The 20,621-nt window shown below is 40.7% G+C and overlaps 1 protein-coding gene across 8 annotated transcripts in view; it reads right to left on the minus strand.

The window, feature by feature from the left end:
* atrx (ATRX chromatin remodeler) overlaps positions 1 to 20,621 on the minus strand; it is a 49,339-nt gene that overhangs the window by 19,166 nt on the left and 9,552 nt on the right. Inside the window, exons 8-30 of one of the 8 annotated variants that reach the window (XM_052072981.1) lie at positions 19,674 to 20,563; positions 18,594 to 19,562; positions 18,430 to 18,502; positions 17,381 to 17,526; positions 17,144 to 17,314; positions 16,940 to 17,057; positions 16,724 to 16,823; positions 13,506 to 13,682; positions 11,611 to 11,752; positions 7,861 to 7,970; positions 7,481 to 7,627; positions 7,222 to 7,399; positions 6,743 to 6,880; positions 6,496 to 6,671; positions 6,295 to 6,412; positions 5,192 to 5,322; positions 4,930 to 5,024; positions 4,670 to 4,809; positions 4,197 to 4,350; positions 3,960 to 4,060; positions 3,118 to 3,226; positions 2,856 to 3,033; positions 2,346 to 2,537 (exon numbers count right to left, since the gene is read on the minus strand). In XM_052072981.1, the coding sequence (XP_051928941.1) occupies positions 2,346 to 2,537; positions 2,856 to 3,033; positions 3,118 to 3,226; positions 3,960 to 4,060; positions 4,197 to 4,350; positions 4,670 to 4,809; positions 4,930 to 5,024; positions 5,192 to 5,322; positions 6,295 to 6,412; positions 6,496 to 6,671; positions 6,743 to 6,880; positions 7,222 to 7,399; positions 7,481 to 7,627; positions 7,861 to 7,970; positions 11,611 to 11,752; positions 13,506 to 13,682; positions 16,724 to 16,823; positions 16,940 to 17,057; positions 17,144 to 17,314; positions 17,381 to 17,526; positions 18,430 to 18,502; positions 18,594 to 19,562; positions 19,674 to 20,563 (4,753 nt within the window). Of the gene's footprint in view, positions 1 to 2,345; positions 2,538 to 2,855; positions 3,034 to 3,117; positions 3,227 to 3,959; positions 4,061 to 4,196; positions 4,351 to 4,669; positions 4,810 to 4,929; positions 5,025 to 5,191; positions 5,323 to 6,294; positions 6,413 to 6,495; positions 6,672 to 6,742; positions 6,881 to 7,221; positions 7,400 to 7,480; positions 7,628 to 7,860; positions 7,971 to 11,610; positions 11,753 to 13,505; positions 13,683 to 16,723; positions 16,824 to 16,939; positions 17,058 to 17,143; positions 17,315 to 17,380; positions 17,527 to 18,429; positions 18,503 to 18,593; positions 20,564 to 20,621 lie in introns of all 8 variants that reach the window. The other 7 variants (XM_052072945.1, XM_052072960.1, XM_052072929.1 and 4 more) reach the window with 7 other exon arrangements.

Below are 20,621 nucleotides of genomic sequence, written 5' to 3' on the forward strand. Positions count from 1 at the left end.
CTACTAAATCATTTTTATATCAATCAGAAAAGAAAAAGTAAGAAGTCTCCATTAAGGCTCATACTTTACCCTTAACCGTGATATTTTTACAACTTTTGGTTTGTATCGGGGGATTATATACATCCACACCCTGGCACTCTTGTGTCAATTTTCTCTTGTATTCATAATGGATATTTCAATACCTTTCTCTATTTATCAACTTAGTTCTGATTTATCATTATATTTAATGTTTAGAATGTATCATTTTAACTCTGATTGATGTAGGTTGTTTGTACTATTTTTTTGAATTTGTTTTTGAACTCAGCAAGCGATTTACGCATTTTTAGGTCCGTTTCGAGATTATTCCACAGATTAACACCTTTGCTAGATACACTTCTTTGCTTGATGTTGTTCTTGTTTTGAGTTTGTTGAATAAATTGGTACCTCTTAATTCATAGTTGCTTTCTCGAATTTTGAAAAACTTCTGAATGTTTTGGCAGAGCAGGTTATTGTGTGCTTTGTACATTAATTGGGCGATTTTAAAGTCAACCAGGTCATAAAATTTCATCGTATTTAATTTGATAAATAGTGGATTTGTGGGTTCCGTATATTTTGATCTATTAATAATTCGAATTGCTTTTTTTTGTAGTTTGAGAATAGGGAGTGTGTTTGTTTTGCAGGCATTTCCCCATATTTCCACACAGTAGGTCATGTATGGTAATAATAATGAAGTGTATAATGTGTACAAGGATCTCTTATTTAGCACTTCCTTGGTTTTGTAGAGGATCCCTACGGTCTTGGCTATTTTTCTTTTTACGTTATCGATATGTGGTTTCCAACATAGTTTTGAGTCTATTACTAATCCGAGAAACTTGGTTTCATACGCTCTTTCTATTTCAATTGAGTTTACCATAATTTTAGCTTGGTGTTTGATTAGTCTTGTGCCAAAAACAATTAACTTCGATTTTTTTCAGGTTAAGTGATTTATTTCTGTCGAACCAGTTTTTTAATTTGTTTAATTCGTTTTCTACGGTTGTCAGGAGCTGTTTCAGATTTATTCCAGAGCAGTAGAAAGTTGTATCATCAGCATATAGGACACATTTAAATAGTTTTGAGACCTTGCAGATATCATTTATATATAAGATGAATAGTTTTGGACCAAGCACTGACCCCTGAGGAATTCCGTGAGTGATTTTCAGTTGATTCATTTTTTTATTGTCGAGTTGCACGTACTGATATCTGTTTTCTAAATAACTTTTTATCCATTTATAAGCTACACCTCTAATGCCATATCTTTCTAGTTTTTTTCAAAAATATACTGTGATCTATTGTGTCAAAAGCTTTTTTTAGATCTAGGAAAACCCCAACAGTAAATTCTTTGTTGTCTATATTAGTGGCTATTGCTTCCACAAACTCCATAACTGCCATTGAGGTGGTCCGTTTTTCCCTGAAGCCATATTGATTCTCACTTAACAGCGCATGCTTTTGTATAAAGCTATCAAGTCTGCGAGAAAATAGTTGTTCTAATATTTTTGAAAATTGTGGTAGGAGTGATATTGGTCTATAATTTGTAAACAGATGTCTTTCTCCACTTTTATAGATTGGAATAACTTTAGCAATTTTCATTTTTGATGGAAAGATACCAGCTTTGAATGACAGGTTGCATATGTGCGTGAAAGGTCGCACTACATATTCTATAATCTGCTTGATTATTGTCATATCAATATTAAAGCAATCAGTTGACTTTTTATTTATAAAAGTTTTTATAATATTTGAGACTTCTTCTTGTTTTACAGCAGTAAGGAACACCGTGGAGGAGTTTTTTTCTAGGTATCTATCTATTTCAAACAGGTTTGTTGGATCAGATCAGCTGTTGCGCTATATCTTTTATTGTTGTTATTATTTTCATTCCAAGTTTGTTTCAAGTACAATTCACCAAGGGAACGTGCAAAGAATGGGAATCTGGAGGCTGAGAGAAGCATTTTAAAATGGTACAGGTGAGCTACGACTGTTAACATGCTGCAAAAGTGCGTCCCATGCCTCGCCTCAGGTCTTTAGTAAGGTAGATAGAGATTTGATTTTCCCAAACTTTTGCATCTAGTTTATTTTTCTATTTCGTTCATCTTAGGGGCCATTATGACTATTGTTTGTCCGGGCATGTGTGTGTGTGTGTGTGTGTGTATGTGTGTGTGTGTGTGCGTGTGTGTGTGCGTGTGTGTGTGTGATAACGGGTCATTCGCGGTGGGTTGGTTTATGGAAAAGTAGATCTTTGGCCAAAAAATGTTGGGCACCCCTAGTCTAAATTTATTAGTAGACTGGTCTGGCACATGAGTGCGACGTATAGGACTGGTATATCACCGATTTACCTTGGGGAGCATTGGTGTGGCTTTCTTGCTCTTCTTCTCTGAGGGATCATCCAGCATATCAGGCTCAAAAGTGTAGAGCTCCGCCAGCTCATTCATAGTAAAGTGCCTTTCAATCTGCTGCTGGTCCACCACTCGGTATGACAAAGACTGTTTGGTAACCTGCCGGTCGTAAATTTTCTCTTCCATTGTGCCCTGAGAGGAGAATATGAGAGGAAAGAATGTCCAATAAATATAACTTGGAGGGCTCCAAAAAAATCCAAAAAATAGTGTGCAAGTTTCAATTTGGCACTAGAGGTAAAACTAAGCTTACAAAGGTACAGAATCAGTACAGTTTCATCACCAGACAAAAGTTAATTAATCCATGGAGATGTGCATCGCTTGTACTACATCAGGTCATTTTCTGCTGTTACCATGTTTGGCCAGCACAGTTTTAGAATATCTGCTGGCTGCTCAATAACACAAAAACGAACAAACAAACAAACAAACAAAAAAACATCGTGCCAAGATCACCTGTGCCAAGAACCTGTAGACAAAGACTGTCTTCAGCTGGCCAAAGCGATACACCCTGAATATACTCTGGATATCAAATGAAGGATTCCAAGAGGCATCAAAGATAATGACTCTGTTGGACGCCACCAGGTTGATCCCAAGGGAGCCAGCGCGTGTGGAAATGAGGAACAAACGACCTCTGGAATGGTTTGGAAGGCAGAAAAAGACTTACAAAAACGATGTCTGAATTGCTTCATTACAGACATTTAGAACAAACCATCACCTTGTGTTGTTCGGGTCATTAAACTCCTCAGCCCACTTCTTCCTGGTGGTGGCGTTGGTGGAGCCATCCAGGCGATAGTAGTCAATGTTCCTGAACCACTTGCCCTCACCTTCACAGACATGAGAGTGAAGAAACATGCTATTCAATGTCACCATCAAACTGCTGAAGAACCTCCAACAACATGTCACCATCAACCAGGGTAGTCCTCGCTACCCTTCATGAGCACAGTTCAGCATGTTTCCAATTAGAGTACTGTGATCTTTTCATTACAAATTACAAACCCTTGAGCAAACATTTTTGGTGGAATAAAAAGTCAAGGTCTAATCATTTTCAAACTCAAAGTAAAAACAGCTGCTGAAGTTTAATTAGGAATCGTGACCTTACATTAAGTGGCGCCATGTTTCTATGTATGTACGTATGTATCTATGTATGTGTGCGCGCCAAAAGGCTAAATATGTGGACAAGACCACGTGCTAAATGTGGGCTTGCTTCAATGTAAGCATGGAAAAATATTACCCAAAAGGTAATGCCGGCATGTTTTTGTATCAGCACCCCTCCCACCCCCCAAATTAATAAATGAATGAATGACTGAATTTTGGGGGCACCAGGCAAAGCCCATAAATTGCCACATAAATCAGTACCTAATTTATCTTATTAAAGGATACTTGGCCATGTTAGCACATCATGACTAAGAGCAGCATGACAAACAAAACATTCAGAGGGAATCTGATCACAGGCAAATACAGGGTTCGATCATTCAGTCAAGTAATTAACAGCCTCACGAGAGCCAAATGAGAACTTCTTGAATAAAAGAACATGTGGGATGGAAGTATAGAGCCTACCTTTGTATGGCGAGATCTTGTCTTCATCTGCAGCTCTGCAAGACAGCTCCAGGAAATCCTCAATCAGGTCCAAAGAGATAAGAGACTGACTAAACACCAACCTGTGGATGGGCACAAAGATTCCATGGTGTCAATTTACTTTTCAAAACGCTATCCCATTACACTACACACCAGCTACACACAAACAGCACATTCCAGAGATGTGTGCAGATATTCTCAGAGCGGAGACATTCTTACACTTTATCTTCCACTTCCTCTGCCATACGCAGGATTTCAAAGAGCACCGTAATTTTTCCTGAGTGATCCATGATTTCAGCATCAGCCTCAGTGACAAACTCCTTGTGCCAGTCAGCGGTGGGGCTCCCTGGTGCCGAGCCAGAAGGTTGAGCTTCATTGCAACAGAGAAGCACAAATGAGTCTTAAGTCTGTACACAGCCCACACCATAACAATTAACTGACCAACAAACAATGCTCATAAACACAACAATCATCATTAGTGTGACATGAATTACCCAACGTAAATTTCTTGAGAGATCTGCAATTTGGACACAAGAGTGAATGCCCTCATCTTGTACAGTGTCGACAGGCTTACAAGCTGTGAAGCCGCATCTGGCCTTATTGTATATCGTCACGTTTTGTCCGCGTTGGTTGTCAAGCTCAATTACATTCAAATAGAACATGCAAAGCTGTTTTCGGGGCTCCAAACGTACGCTCTTCTACAGGCTCAGCCCTGTTTCGCCCCTCTCCATTCCTGCCTCGGGAACTGGTGTTCCACTCCTTTATGACTTCCACATCATCGCTATCAGAGTCATCAGATCCCTTCTTTCTTCCCCTGCCTTTCTTCTTTTTCCTATTAAGGAGGGACAGTGGAGGAAACAGGGTCAGCGAGAGTAGCAGATGGAATAACAGGGGGAGTACAAATGTGTCTCTAGTTTTATAAATGTTCAACACGGAGAATCGGAATCTTTACTTTTTTTGCTTCTCATCCTCTGAGCTCAGACTAAGGGATGACTCTTCGGACTCTGAGGCGATGAATTCCTCCATGCTGTCTTCGTCAAAGAAACCCTGAAAGAGAGAGGAGTCGGATGAGGGGTACCAAATACAGATAGCTAAAGCTTTGAAGCGGAATCGATGCAAATGCACATTTTGTTTTTCAAAAAAGTGGATGATCATCACTTTCATATTCCCAGGACAGCACATAGCGAGGTTTTGTTTCATCTGCCCATACCTACCCTGTTTTCTTTGCTGATGTAATCCAGCTGAAGGCACCAGGGATGGGTCCAGATTCTGCTGAGCATCTGGAAATCCTGGAAGAGTTTGGTCCCTGCGCGGCCTCGGCCCCCCTCCAAAGCATTCCCCACACCTGCAACAGGAGAGGGAGGATGAGATGCATGTGAACATGTCAGGCTCAAGCCTCGTCTCTCGATACAGAAAATGTTGCGCAGAACACGTAGAGGGGTCTAATTTATGACTGAAACGTGCACCGCTCTAGTCAAAACAAGGTATATCGTCAGAGGGCAAAATCCCCTCGGCACAAACTTTGTGGTGGCAGCACCAATATTAACTATTTTGGGCAACGGAAACAGCACTAATGGAAGAAATGTTCGACCCTTGCAGACTGCCTGGTGATCTGAGGGTTAGGGCAAAGAAACGATGGTGGAGGTCAGCAGTCAGAGTCACAACATCAGCACGTTACCCCGTGGACAACAACACCCCTGCTAATGAACCACAGCACACAGCAACAACTCCCTCTGACCCTATTAGTCCTTCGTAATTGCCAGTCCTCCACCTCTTTGTTTTCATTTTTGCTGCAAAGATTTTGATATTCCCCTCAACCACCTCAATGTCTTTCCCTTTCCTATATGCCCCTCACATCACCCCCCACAACCCTCCCAGAGCTCTTCATTAGAGAGACGTGGGAAACCTGGCTTCAACACTGCTTGCGGCAACTCTGCCAGCTGCCACACTTAAATGCGCACGCACATGCACACAGGAAAGTCTACTAAACAACTTATCAAAGATGCACAGAAAAATGAGAGCATAGAGAACTCTGGAGTTAAAAAAAAAAAAAGAATTCCAATAATGTTATCCGGTAACAGTAGCACTTTGAATGAATCCAGGCTTGTCAATGTTTATGCATATTGCTAGTACACGTCTATATTAATTTATTAGCTTTAATCTTTTCTAGAAGTTACCTTAAATGTGATCTTAGCAGGCCCTAGACATCATGCTGCAAATAACCCCATACAACATCATTATGTTGTCAAAGTCAGGGGACAAATCAAATGGATCTGCGCAAAAAAATAAAAATGTTTCCATGCAGCTTGCATCTCACCTGTAAAGTGCTCCAAGTAGTATCTGTAGAGTTTACACTGGAGTGGAGTTACTCTGATGGACAACACATACTCGTGCTTGGGAGGCAGGAATTTAGTGAGTGCTGTGTAATCTTTCCTCTGGGAAAGGCAAAAAGATATTTTTAGCACCACCAACGTGAGGACAGATTTTCTTCTACCAATCAGAGGGCAGTACGTGTTACCTGAACACATCCAGCCAACATCTCGTACAAGATGTGAGCCCTCTTCTTCATGATGCGGACATCTTGCATTGTAGAGTCAGCACACTGCCCATTCTGTATGGGGTTGATGAAGCGATTGCGGAACTCTTTAACTGAGCCAAGCAAATTTTCCTTAATGAAGTTCACCATGCAGTGATCTGATAAGGGGACATGAGAATTAGTAATTGTCATTTTCGGATTGAAATTCAAGTATTGTCGGCAGGCTTGCATTCAATGAGGTTATTTTGAAGCGGAGTTCCAGTCAGCACAACCCTCCTCCTCGTCCTGATGGAGTTCATGGCTTTGGACACAGCCGATGCCTCATTCTTTAAGATGTGACCTTCATCACAAATCACCAAGTCGGGACCTGAAGGCAAAGTAAAGCGAAAACCAAGGGAAAATCAGATTTTAAATGGGACCTGTATACTATTTAACTATTTTTAATTGCACTGGTAAACATTTTTTGTGAGAAGCAATTAAACCTTTGATTAATTTTTTTGTATTGATTCCAAACCTGCCATCATTTTTTCTGCAGCACATCAGGTTTGAAAAAGTATAACAATACAGTAAAAATAACACTGTTGCAGTATATATAGTAATTTATAAAATAAGAGTTAGTTTGGGCAATGTATGTGTGTGTGTGTGTGTGTGTGTGTGTGTGTGTGTGTGTGTGTGTATGCACGTGCGCTATAATACTGCATGACCAACCTGGGTCTACCAGAGTCTTCTGGAATGTCTCTTTCAGCTTCTTACTCTTGGTGTTCCTTCCCTGTGTCAAGTTTCGGTACATCTCATAGCCAATGATCATAATACCACCCATATCTTGCCACTGCTGGAGGGCAACCGCTCGTTCCTGGGGCCTCTTTACTGTGGCCAGCTCCGTCACCTGTTGAATACAACACGGATCACCGGTTAATCCTCCAAAAGTCAGGTTCGGTGGCGAACAGCTGCCAAAGCAAATAATTACCTCTAAACACTCATCGTCTTTCATTCCCTCTTGCCATTTCTCAAACTCGTTGACCCAATTAAGGACCGTGTTGAGGGGACAAACCACCAGTGCCGTTGAGAAGTTGAGCTTCTCACAAAGTAGCAAAGTATGAAGAAACGTCACCACCTACAGGGGACAAAGGAGAACTAGAGTTAACAAGTTTCAATGACAAATCATTTGTGTGGGACTGTCATCCAAAATCTAGTTAAACATAATACACAAAAAGATGATTAATTAAAATCATATTTACTATGAATTTTGCATTGATCCCAATCAACAATTGACGGTGCACTGGAGCAGTGTAACCTGAGATGTCTGTGTCCATACACTTCTAACTTGTTCACAGCTTGTCTCTTTACCTGTAGTGTTTTTCCCAGACCCATACAGTGGGCAAGGATGCAACCAGAGCCGGGAGACTTCTTAATCTTCTTCACGGACTCACAGCAACAATCCCACATGAACTGCACCCCTGGAAATATGACAAAGATGAAAGGGCATATCAAATTATCAAAATTTGTTTTTGGCAACACTTCAAATTCTGTGACTAAATTTTGTACAAATTATTTATGTACTAATTCAAATCTATTTACATAAATTTAAAATTACTTTTTTCCAGTGCCGCTGTAAACAAGTTAAAACAATTTTCAACAATTAACCCGTGCCTTATTCTTTGTATAACTCAAAGAAAAAACAAAAAATAGCAGTACAGAACGGCACATAAAAGTCTAACAATGTGGACTCAACATCGTTTCATTTTTTATTGAACATATACAGAAATAATTTGACAGAAAGTAAGTAAAACAGTAAAAAGGAAAGAGAAATCAGTCATCATTCAACACCGTTATGTTCAAGGGAGTAGGAAGAAGTAAAAAACGTATCTAGTCCTACCCCGTGTTAAGTGTTTATATCTAATAGATCATTTTTATAACAATCAGAAAAGAAAGAAAGTAAGAAGAAAGAAGTCTCCATTAAGGCTCAGGCTTTACCCTTAACCGTGATATTTTTACAACTTTTGGTTTGTATCTGGATTTTATCCATACACTCAGGGGTCAATTTTCTCTTGTATTCATAATGGATACTGCAATACCTTTCTCTAATGATCAACTTAGTTCCAATTTATTATTATATTTAATGTTAGGAATTTATCACTTTAACTCTGATTGATGTAGGTTGTTTGAAATATTTTTTGAATTTGTTTTTGAACTCGGCAAGCGATTTACTCATTTTCAGGTCCGTTTCGAAATTATTCCACAGATTAATACCTTTGATAGATACACTTCTTTGCTTGATGTTTGTTCTTGTTTTGAATTTTTTGAATAAGTTGGTACCTCTTAAATCCTAGCTGCTTTCTCGAATTTTGAAAAAACCTCAGAATGTTTTGGCCGAGCAGGTTATTGTGTGCTTTGTACATTAATTGGTCATAAAATCTCATCGTATTTAATTTGATAGTGGATTTGTGGGTCCTGTATATTTTGATCTATTAATAATTAGAATTGCTTTTTTTGTAGTTTTAGAATTGCTTTTTTGTAGTTTTAGAATTGGGAGTGTGTTTGTTTTACAGGAATTTCCCCATATTCCTACACAGTTTGGCATATATGGTAGTAATAATGAAGAGTATAATGTGTGCAAAGATCTCATATTTAGCACATCCTTGGTTTTGTAGAGGATCCCTATGGTTTCGGCCATTTTTCTTTTTACGTTATCGATATGTATGTGGCTTCCAACATACTTTTGAGTCTATTACTAATCAGAGAAACTTGGTTTCATATGCTCTTTCTATCTCAATTGAGTTTACCATAATTTTAGCTTGGTGTTTGATTGGTCTTGTGCCAAAAACAATTTCGATTTTTTTCAACTTAAGTGACAATTTATTTCTGTCAAACCAGTTTTTTAATTTGTTTAATTCGTTTTCTACGGTTGTCAGGAGCCGTTTCAGATTTCTTCCAGAACAGTAGAAAGTTGTATCATCAGCAAATAGGACACATTTAAATTGTTTTGAGAAAACTGCAGATATCATTTATATATAAGATGAATAGTTTTGGACCAAGCACTGACCCCTGAGGAACTCCATGAATGATTTTCAGTTGTTTTTTTTTTTATTGTTGAGCTGCACATCCTGATATCTGTTTTCTAAACAACTTTTTATCCATTTATAAGCTATTGTGTCAAATGCTTTTTTTAGATCTAGGAAAATCCCAACAGCATACCTGTCAACTCATACGGTTTAGCCATAGTTCATACGGATTTTGTGGTGAATCTTGCGTATATGGCCGTATTGCACAAATCATACGGATTCTGAAAATTCCCCCCCAGTCCCCCAACAGGTAGTTCCGTTTGGTTTTGCCCAGAATGGTGCTAGTCTACTCGAATGCTTTCATTTCCAAAGTAAATATGAATAGATGCTGTAACTTCGAGCCGATGGGTCAGCATTTGGAGGTGGTGAAAAAAGTGACACAGGAATACAACTCTGAACACAGTAATGCCACTAAGTAGAATGATGATTATACATTAACCAGACATTGTGTTATGGAGTTCTACAATAAATATCATTGAAGATTTCGTGGTTTTTTTTCTGATGTTATTTTGACATATAAAATGACAAAATGTTCTAAGGATTTTTTGTCTTTATAAGGTTTTTTTTTTGGTAGTTCATACAGACTGGCGTTCGGAAAAGTTGACAGGTATGCAACAGTAAATTCTTTGTTGTCTATATTAGTGGCTATTGCTTCCACAAACTCCATAACTGCCATTGAGGTGGTCCGTTTTTCCCTGAAGCCATATTGATTCTAACTTAACAGCGCATGTTTTTGTATAAAGCTATCAAGTCTGTGAGAAAATAATTTTTCTAATATTTTTGAGAATTGTGGTTGGAGTGATATTGGTCTATAATTTGTAAACAAATGTCTTTCTCCACTTTTATAAGTTGGAATAACTTAACTAGCAATTTTCATTTGTGATGGAAAGATACTAGCTTTGAATGACAGGTTGCATATGTCCGTGAAAGGTCGCACTACATATTCTATAATCTGTATTATTACTGTCACATCGATATCAAAGCAATCAGTTAACTTTTTATTTTTAACAATATTTGATACTTCTTTTCTTTACAGCAGAAAGGAACATCGTGGAGGAGTTTTCTTTCTACGTATCTATCGATTTCAATCAAGTTTGTTGGATCAGGAATTAGTTTTGCTAGGTTACTGCCGATGTTGACAAAGTACTCATTAAAATTCAGTTGCTGAAATACTTCAGACGCTGTATTTGGGTCTTCGTTTTAGTAGACCTCGGTCCAGTTTTGTTTTTCTAGGTCTTGCTTAAAAGCATCGATTGAGCGTTGGGTTCTTAGTCTTATTTCAGATATGTGAGTTGTTGACTTTGTTTTTCTATCAAAATAATTATGAAAAACTGCAAAGACAGGTTGATGGTCACTTGTATTATTAATCCACTTAGTCCACTTTCCATTTTATGATCAACCTTATTTATAAATATGTTATCTATTAATGTGGCCGTGTCAACTGTTATTCTACTAGGTTTCAGGATTACTGGGAAAAGGCTGTTGCTGTACATAGTATTTATAAAGTCAGTTGTTCTTTTGTGTCCATTTGTGTTTAATAAGTCAACGTTAAAGTCACCACACATTATTTGTTTTCTTATCGTTGCGATAGCTGAGCATATCTGTTAGTTTTTTATTGAATGTGTCAATATATGATCCTGGTGTCCTATAGATGCAACTTATGATGACATTTGATGCCTTTTTATTATGTATTTCAATAGTTAGACATTCCATTAGGTTTTCTATTGTGCTCGTCAATCTCTCGCTTTTACTGCATTTAAGTGCTTTGTCTACATATATTGCAACCCCCCTCCTTTTTTGTTTTCCCTATGAGCCCACATTTGTGCTCAAAAAATGGACGGACGATTTAAGTTAAACAAACGTGTTACTTTTTGTTTTACTTGGAAAAGTGCTCGCCAATGTGATTTTTCCTGTCTAATTTGATCACCAACATGATTTATTATTATTGTTAATAATAATAATAACAGCAATAAAAACACAACACAGACATTTGGATTTATTAGGCCTATCCCCGCTTGCTTCGTCTTGCCCTTACCATCAACCTGGTGAGGTTTGAGTTTGGTGACAAGGTTTCTGTGCACCTGCACCAGAGGCTCTTTGGTCTCCTCATTTTCATCTAGAACCAGCTTTGTGGTAATGGGACACGTCACTTGGGAAGACTCTTCCACCACAATTGTCTGAAAACAAAAAAATGTCACTTTGTTATTTTACAAAAGCAAATAAAGAAAATAAATCTTAAGTGCAACTAACACACCAAAATTTTGGTGTCGTGACACCACAATTTTGACCTTGATACTATAACCGCATCAAATACCTCGACACCAAGATTGAAGCGGCACCACGGCAAAAAAAAATAAAAACAAAGGTAAAAAGCATTGAAATAATAGCTTAGAGCTAAACAATGTCAAATTTTTTAATTTGAATTAATTTACAAAATTACTGTTAGCATACTAATTAGAATACTTTTGAGAAAACAAAAAGTACATTTTGAAAAACATGAACTTACTACTGACACCAAAAGTTTTGCGATTATTTAGTGGTTCGGGTAGTAGAAAATTTCACTTAATATTTGTAATTCCAACCGCTAATACTGGGAAAACGTGTAGAATGGAAGATGCAAGCCTGGTGATTTGATTAAGAACTGTAACACAAATGACAAGATCGACCATTGATTGTACTTACCTAAGTAAAAGAGCAAAATTATTTCACCTCATCATTCTCTTTCACAAAGGTCAGCCTTGATAGATTGTGGGAAAGACAATTTTTAGATATTTGTAGTTAACATTGAATGCATCGACCGAGTTTTTTCTGTGCAAGTGTATTTCACACTTGCACTGTATTTATAGACGAACCACAAAGATTGAGTATATTACGAAGAATAAGACAAATATTTAAGTAGAGGCATCAATCTGTCATATGGCACGAGTGACGTGCGTGTGATCCACTCGCTTTAATTTGACACTCACAATAAATAACTTCCGGTACCTCAGTAAGGTTATGTGGAAACTACTGTATGTTGTTGTGTCATTTTTGACAGCTCAACACAGTACGTCGATCAGGATCAACCGGTAGTCCGTGGACTGGTCACAAGTCGATCGCGGAGGGGAGTAGGGGAAATGGCGGAAGACAAAAAGTTTCCATTTCACAAAAAATGTATTTGAAAAATGAAAAATCTATAAAAAGGAGGTCAACTTTGAACCACAGTGGCGCATGATCTGAATCACCGGATGTTGTTCATGGTCAGCGGTTGGCAATTGCAGCTTATGATCAGAGCTGTTGCGATATATCTTTAGCTTTTTTTTTTAATGATTATTCTTTTCATTTAAAGTTTGTTTCCTGGACAATTCACTGGTGGGACTGGCAAAGAATGAGAATCTGGAGCGCCAGAAACTTTTTAAAACGGCATACGAACATAGTATAGTTTCTGCACTTAACACACAGCAAAAAGTCCTTTTTCCTTTTCAGAAAATATTGCACCTAATACATTTTTCCATTTCGTTGATGTTAGGAGCCATTATGACTGTTGCTCATCCTGCCAAATGTGTGTGCACACGTATGCATGTCTGTATGCATGCACGTGCGGAAATAGGTCGCGCGTGGGAATCGCGATCATTGCTTGAAAAGGTTGGGCACCCGGCACTACAATATTGGTACAGTACAGTAATGGTACAGTACTTGGTGCAACACTCATCCACACTTTTTGTAATCTAGTTTGGACAATGAAACGTGGTGTAGTTCCATTTATGTAGAAAAAAGGAACTAAAAATAAACAAAATAAAAATAAACACTTGTTCAACCTATTCCCATCAACAAAATCCATGCAAAAAGACTCAAATATTATCTGGATAGTATTATTATTAACCAAGCCATGATGTGTGCAGAAATCCACGCCATCAAATTAAACTGACAATCTCAAGACTTGATTTTTACCTCTCTGAGTTTTTTCCTCAGCTCCTCTCTTTCTGCTATACGTTTCCTCCTATCCTCCTCTTCTTTCAGAGCATCCCGTGTCTCTGTCCTCAGCTTGTCATCCTTGAGGATTTTGCGGATCTTTTTGCGCCCTTTGCGTTCTTCTCCATCTGGGTCGTCTCCTTCTTCCTCTCCACTCTGTGGAAATGAACATTAAATTAAGCTCTCAGATCTTCCGCCCTTTGGGGGGGATGGGAGGCTATAAAAAAGGGCTACCCCTTTGACCAGTACCCTGCAAGTCCCCTGATTAATATGTGACCTGCATAATCCAGATTACACACTACAGGAATACATTATTTTGCATTTTGTGAGTCATGCATGACTGAAGTTGGTGTGGTTCATCAAGTTGGTCTCTAAAGTTCTTGCACTTTGGACTCTTCAGAACTCGTCAGGGAATTCACCAGGACAGTTTGAACTTTGAATGAAAAGACTCGACTCGACTCAGGAACAGATTGTCTTTTGCTGATCAGCAAGGGGGTGAAATTCCTGGAAGGCAGCACAAACTGTGTTTGTGCCTCTCGGATCGAAAACCCCATCTTCGCAACCCCGCTGAACACTTTTCTTCACAGGTTATGCAAATTACAAATATCATATCAGAAAAACAGTCCTCCTTATTTGCATGTCGCGCTTCTTAGCCCAGCCCACCGATAAGCCCCTCGGTAGACACCTGGAGGCCAAAACATATCCCGGTACAAAGCATGGACATCTTGTTAATTCAATGGGTAGATTTCGCATAAATTGAGACAACTGTAACTTGCTCATGGACATCTTATCGTGCTGAAGCACATCCTGTCAGATTATCAGTTAATAAGCGCCTTGGCTCCATTCACCTCAAGTTGGCCTTTTTTTCTGTGTGCTCCACTGTGTACAAGCTGTGAGAACGTATGCGTTCGAGGACAATCTCGCATATAATAAATTGAAACTTCAACTTAAACATGATAACATTGAGTTTGTCTATTCTCCATCACAATTACCGTATTTTCACGACTATAAGGCGCCATTAAAAGTCTAAAATTTTCTCCAAAATGGACAGGACGCTTTATAATGCGATGCGTCTTTTATATGAGCTGAGTTCCAAAATCTGGCTGAGACCCGACACGCTGTTTGTATAGAGAAAAGGCGGAAGTGAGGTCGGCCAATCAGTGAAGTGCGGGGAAGAGGTCGGCCAATCAGTGAAGCGCGTCCGCGCACTTATATGTAAATTATGGAGAGAGAGAGAAAATGTGTACGTGAGTGACGACACGCACGCATGCGGAGAAGAGGTCGGCCAATCAGTGAAGCGCGTCCGCGCACTTATATGTAAATATATGAAGAGAGGTGGACGTGAGTGAGGACAGATACGCAGGGGATGGGTCCTGCAATGAGTGAAGGGTGGGCGTGTAAGTGGACGCTAAAGGCACGCCTCTAGCAGGTACCAGCACCTGTATAAAATGTGAGTATGTGCATTATTGCAAAACAACTTCGGTTTTGGTTTCCAAGAACCCCCGAAAATGAATTCCACAAAGAGACACGCCTACGAAGCGCAATTCAAACTCCAAGCCATCGGTTATGCAGTGAAACATGGGAATCGAGCAGCCGCCAGAGAATTTAATGTCAACGAATCCATGGTTCGCAAATGGAGGAAGCAGGAGAACGAGCTTCGCCAAGTCAAAAAGACGAAGCGGAGTTTCCGTGGAAATAAGGCGAGGTGGCCCGAGTTAGAAGACCAACTGGAGCGGTGGATTCTTGATCAAAGAGCAGCCGGCAGAAGCGTCTCCACGGTCACCATTCGACTAAGGGCAAAAACGTTAGCCGAAGAATTGAAAATTTTCAAGGAGGTCCGTCTTGGTGCTTTCGCTTTATGAAACGGCGCCATCTATCCGTGAGAGTGAAGACGACCGTGGCTCAGCAACTTCCAGCGGACTACAAAGAAAAGGTGGCCGTTTTCCGCACCTACTGCAGTAAAAAGATTGTCGACAAACGCATCCAGCCTAACCACATTACCAACATGGACGAGGTCCCGCTGACTTTCGACATCCCGGTGAACCACACTGTGGAGAAGAAGGGGACCAGCACGGTTGCGATACGCACAACTGGGCACGAGAAGTCAGCTTTTACTGTCGTTCTTGGTTGTCATGCCAACGGACAGAGACTGCCACCTATGGTGATTTTCAAGCGAAAGACGCTGCCGAAAGAAAAGTTTCCAGCCGGCGTCATCGTGAAAGCAAACCAAAAGGGCTGGATGGACGAGGAGAAGATGAGAGAGTGGCTAAGTGAGGTGTATGTTAAGAGACCGGATGGCTTTTTCCATGCCTCGCCGTCACTCTTGATTTGCGACTCCATGCGTGCCCATCTCACACCAGCGGTGAAAAACAAAGTCAAGCAAATGAACTCCGAGCTTGCCGTCATTCCCGGAGGCTTGACTAAAGAACTCCAACCGCTGGACATCGGCATCAACCGGGCGTTCAAAGTGAAGTTGCGAGCAGCATGGGAAAAATGGATGATCAATGGCGAACACAGCTTCACGAAGAGTGGGAGGCAGCGCCGGGCTAGTTACGCCACAATCTGTGAATGGATTGTAGCTGCTTGGACGAACGTATCTGCTAGTACAGTTGTTTGAGCTTTTGGCAAAGCCGGCATCATTTCTGTGGAGCCACATGACGACGAGAGTGACTCTGACAACGAGAGGGAACCCGGCAGTTTGGATGGATTACCGATACTTGCACAATTGTTTAATTCGTACACAGAAGATGACGACTTTGATGGCTTTCTGAGTGATGATTGAGCAAAAAACGTGAGTACCTTGTAAATAAAATACACCCGAACTCAGTTAGGCTTCCGTTGACTTTTTAAAAACGTGTTTTAGCTTCGAGCTTCAGTGTGTGCTTCAAGCTAACATGTTAGCGAACGTGTTAGCATGCATGCGTGCCGTATGTTTAAGCGTATGTTTTACCACTGTAAAACTGCGGCCATTAGTACGGTGCGTCGAATAGTCGTGAAAATACGGTAGTTTATTTGTAATTTGCTCTGTACACAGCTTGGAGGCGGTATGGCAAGCGGCTCTGGGTTTCACCAACTTAAAACCTGGAAGTTGTTTTCTATAATATGCCAAACAAAATAATCACTCAAGAAAACATTCGGCTTTCCAACAATTCTGCTGATGTACACTCATTTTTTATGAAGCACTGTATATATTTCACCTTCTCATTGCTGGAGGAATCCTGTACTTTTATCCTGCGTCTCTTCTTCTTTGGCTGTTTCTGACCTTTCTGCTTCTCATCATCCTTCTTCTTTGAAGATCTACAGATTCACAATAGAATTGGTCTCTCAGTAAGGCCAAAAGCCAGCAGAGTCAAGCGTCGAGCATCAGTAGCAGTGGAATCCGATTGTTTCCAGAGAGAACTTGGATTTCTCACCTCGTCTTTCGACGCTTCTCATCATTGTCCGACGCACTGAGTACTTCGCTCATCATCGACTCTGCACTGGATTCTAACCTCGTGAAGTCAGAATCCGCCGAATCATCACTGTCCACTTCTAGACAGAAACCAGAAGTTACTCACTGTTCTCACGGAAAGCAAATAGTGAGCTCACAATTACTGACGAGCAACTCGAGTATGAACCTTTCTTCTTTTCTCGCTTCTTCTTGGCAACCTTGGTCTTTTCTGCATTGTCTTCTTTGTCATCATCGGACTCTGCCTCACTGAGCGAGAGCTTGTGACGAAGCAACTTGTGCCGGCGACAACTCTTTTTCACCTCTACATCAGACCCGGAGTCTTCTGAATTCTCAACTGCTGAACCAGAACACAATAATAAATAAAGAAAAAACAAAAAGTTTCCTTTCATCAAATTCACTCTACCTTGCTGTTCCTCATCGTCATCTTCCTCTTTTTTAACTTTTTTGGAGAGCTTCTCCTTCACGTCCTCGCTTTCATTTTCTGAGGAGCTCTCAGCCCCGGAGGAAAAGCTTGACTTAATCTGGGCGAGAAGCATTTTCTTTGCGATTCTAAAAAACAAGGAAAAGAGGAATTATTAATATTTCATATACATACGCACGCCCACAGGTGACTGGGTTGAATACAAGTAGGATGGCTTCCATTGACAATATATATGGAAGCATTTTTACGCTTTCTATACAGCAGGTGGCTGCATGCACCAAAAAAAAAAAAAAAATCGTAATTCACAAATGACCCAACAAGAAGTGGGAGAATGAGGAGGAGGAGAAAAAGAACAAGCAGGAGTACAGTGCAAGACACTTGGATTGGATTTTACCCTCGGCCGCAATGTGGACCTGAATTATGATTAAGATTAGTCCTGTCACGATAACAGATTTTTCCAGACAATATATTTCCCCACAAACTATCATATTAAATGATACTAGTTCCCCCCCCCCCCCCCCCACTGATATAGTGAGAGGAAAAATGATCAAAGCTCATCTTTCTGAAGTGCACTTGAGTAAAATAGTGGCTAAATGAAGAATAGACATGACCATTATTTCAGTATTCATTTTTTCATATTTTTATTTGCTGTTTAACCCTTGAGATTTTTGTAATGAAAAATAGGCACCTTTGCTCAAGAGAGGCCGTTTTCTAACTGATCTAAACAATACGCACAACATGCCCTCAGACAAGCATGCATCTAAATCAACATTTATCGGATCTGAAAAAAATTGTGTGTCCATTTTTTCCTCATCGAACGCCTAGTCGATATAGTTATTATTGTGAAATTTACTGAAGGAAGGGAAGACGGAAACACAGTTAAAACAACACAATGGACTGACAATTAAATTTTAGAAAAAGAAAATGACGCACTGACGATGACTGACGGGTAACACAAGCTGCTGCCAGACTGGCAACATTTTGTAGAATGGCCACCTCTGCACTTAGCAAAGTGTTCACGATGCCGGTACCTGTTCTCAGGATCATCATCATCGTCATCGTCACCCATTTGAGGGGCTTCTTCTTTGACAGGCATTTCATCACCTTGACAAGATTGTGCACAAGTACCATTAAGTCAAGCGCAAGCAAGTAATTAGTGTGTGAATTTGCATACAATGCTGTGAAGTGATATTACCTCCCAGCGGACGGTCTTCCATCAATGGGTTGAACGTCTGTTGGTCATTGTCATCTCCAGAGTCCTCATCAGCCTGCCGCTCTTCCTCATCATCGCTGGAGGACAACTCCACCTTTGAGACCGCTGTTGAGCTCTTTCCTTTGCTCTTCTTCTCATACGATCTTTTTGCAGCCACAGCCTTCTTTTCAGGCTTGTCTTTGTCCTTTACTTCATCTTGTTTTGTCATGCGACTTGATCGCCTCTTGGCTGTTCTCGTTATGCCTTGATCAGAGTCAGAAGTGTCAGAGGCATTTTGTTTTTTCTTCTTTGATGCCTTCTTACCTTTACTTTCCACATCGGACTCTGAGCATTCAGATTTCCTCTTGCGTTTGGATTTTTTCTCTGTACCTGCTGAGGGTTTCTCTTTCAATAAATGTTTCTTGGAACTTGGAATTTCTTTCTCCTCATTGCTACTGTTGTATTCTGCCACCTCTTCCAGCAACATGTCAGGAACCCCATCTGAATCCGAGTCTTTTGCATCTTTCTCTGACAACGAAGTTTTAATCTTCTTCTTGTCTTCCTTCTTAGTCTTACTCAATTTCTTGGAGGACTTGGACTTTGCAGTCTTTTCCTTCTCCGACTCCTGCTCGGATTCGGAGGAGTCCTCAAGACTCTTTTTACCGACTTGCTTCCTCAGGGGAGTGGTCTTCACTCTACTGGAGTGCCGATTGGGTGGAGGGCTGGCTGGTTCATCTCCTGTACCACAACCACCACTTTCCTCATCTTGTTCCTTGTTTTTGGACCTGGAGGAATTTGACCGACTTGTCCTCACAACTGGCACCGGAGTCAGTTTAACAATGAGGTTCTTCACTTTCTGTTGGGGGCGCCCATTCTGTTTTGCATCTGTGTCTGCGGCCGAAGTTGGAGCAGTATGAGCCAGCATGTGGGGATCGGCGAGACTTTCCACCATCTGAAAAAGCTCCTCGGGAACTGAAGGAGGAACAGACATAATGTCATGATCAAGTGATGTTTCACCAGGGGACAGCAGCTCACCATCACAAACAACACGTTTGGTTAAATCTTCTGTTTGGTTGCCTTTACCAACTGGTTCCTTGTGCGGTTCCTTTTCCGTTGCCTCGTCTGGCGCGCCACCCAGTTTGTTGCACAGAGGCTCAGCTTGCTCCTCCTCCGGTTCAACACGCTGCTTTACATCATGCTGGTCAGCATGCCCCTCTTGAGACTTACTGTGTGTCACAGCCGGCTCCTCATCGTGCTCTTCATTCAGATCTTGTACCGCATCTGAGGTCTCAGTTTCGTCCGCCTCATCTAGCTCATCGTCTTCAGTCTTCACCACAGGATGCACCGCATTCCTGCTTTTTCGGACTTGCCCTTGCCCCTTGTCGCCATTCTGTAGCTCCATACTTCTGAACTCTGGTTCCAAGGCCTCCTCCAGAGCAGTGTGGGCTTTTTTCAAATCAGAAAGCACCGCCTTGAATGCTTTCAAATGCCTGTACCTGACAGACTTGTCGTCCAGCTCTGCAGCAGCCTGCTGCACAAACTGTATGAATGTATTGTTCAAACCAGTTGTGGTTTCAACCAACTTTTTTGCTTTCTTTAAGAGTTCTTTGGGTATCGGCAGTTTTTTGTATGAGAATGTTATGGTCCCTGAGCCGTCTGTGTGTTCCTTCCCATTTACAACTATTTTGTGCTCTTTGACTTCACTGCTATTACGTGTCTTGCTCTTGTGTTCCTCGCCTTTGCTGGATTTGCGCTGCTTGGTTTTCTCATTGTCAATCTTTGCCATGATGCCGTTACACTTGGAGATTAGGTCCTGGAGAGGTTCGGCCCTGCACACATAGCAGTGCCACTTGGAGTTCTCATCAGTGATGACTGATAACTCTCTTCTGCCCAGGTTGCGAAGGATACACTTCTTGCAGAAGGCGTTGTTGCAGTAGTCGCAGCAGATGAGTTTCCCCCCTTCAGCACACCACCTTTTTAGTAGAGGATTGGAATATGCTTGATTTACTCTACTACGACGACACAACTACA

Source organism: Hippocampus zosterae, chromosome 1 (genome assembly GCF_025434085.1).
Source record: "Hippocampus zosterae strain Florida chromosome 1, ASM2543408v3, whole genome shotgun sequence".
NCBI classification, from domain to species: Eukaryota; Metazoa; Chordata; class Actinopteri; order Syngnathiformes; family Syngnathidae; genus Hippocampus; species Hippocampus zosterae.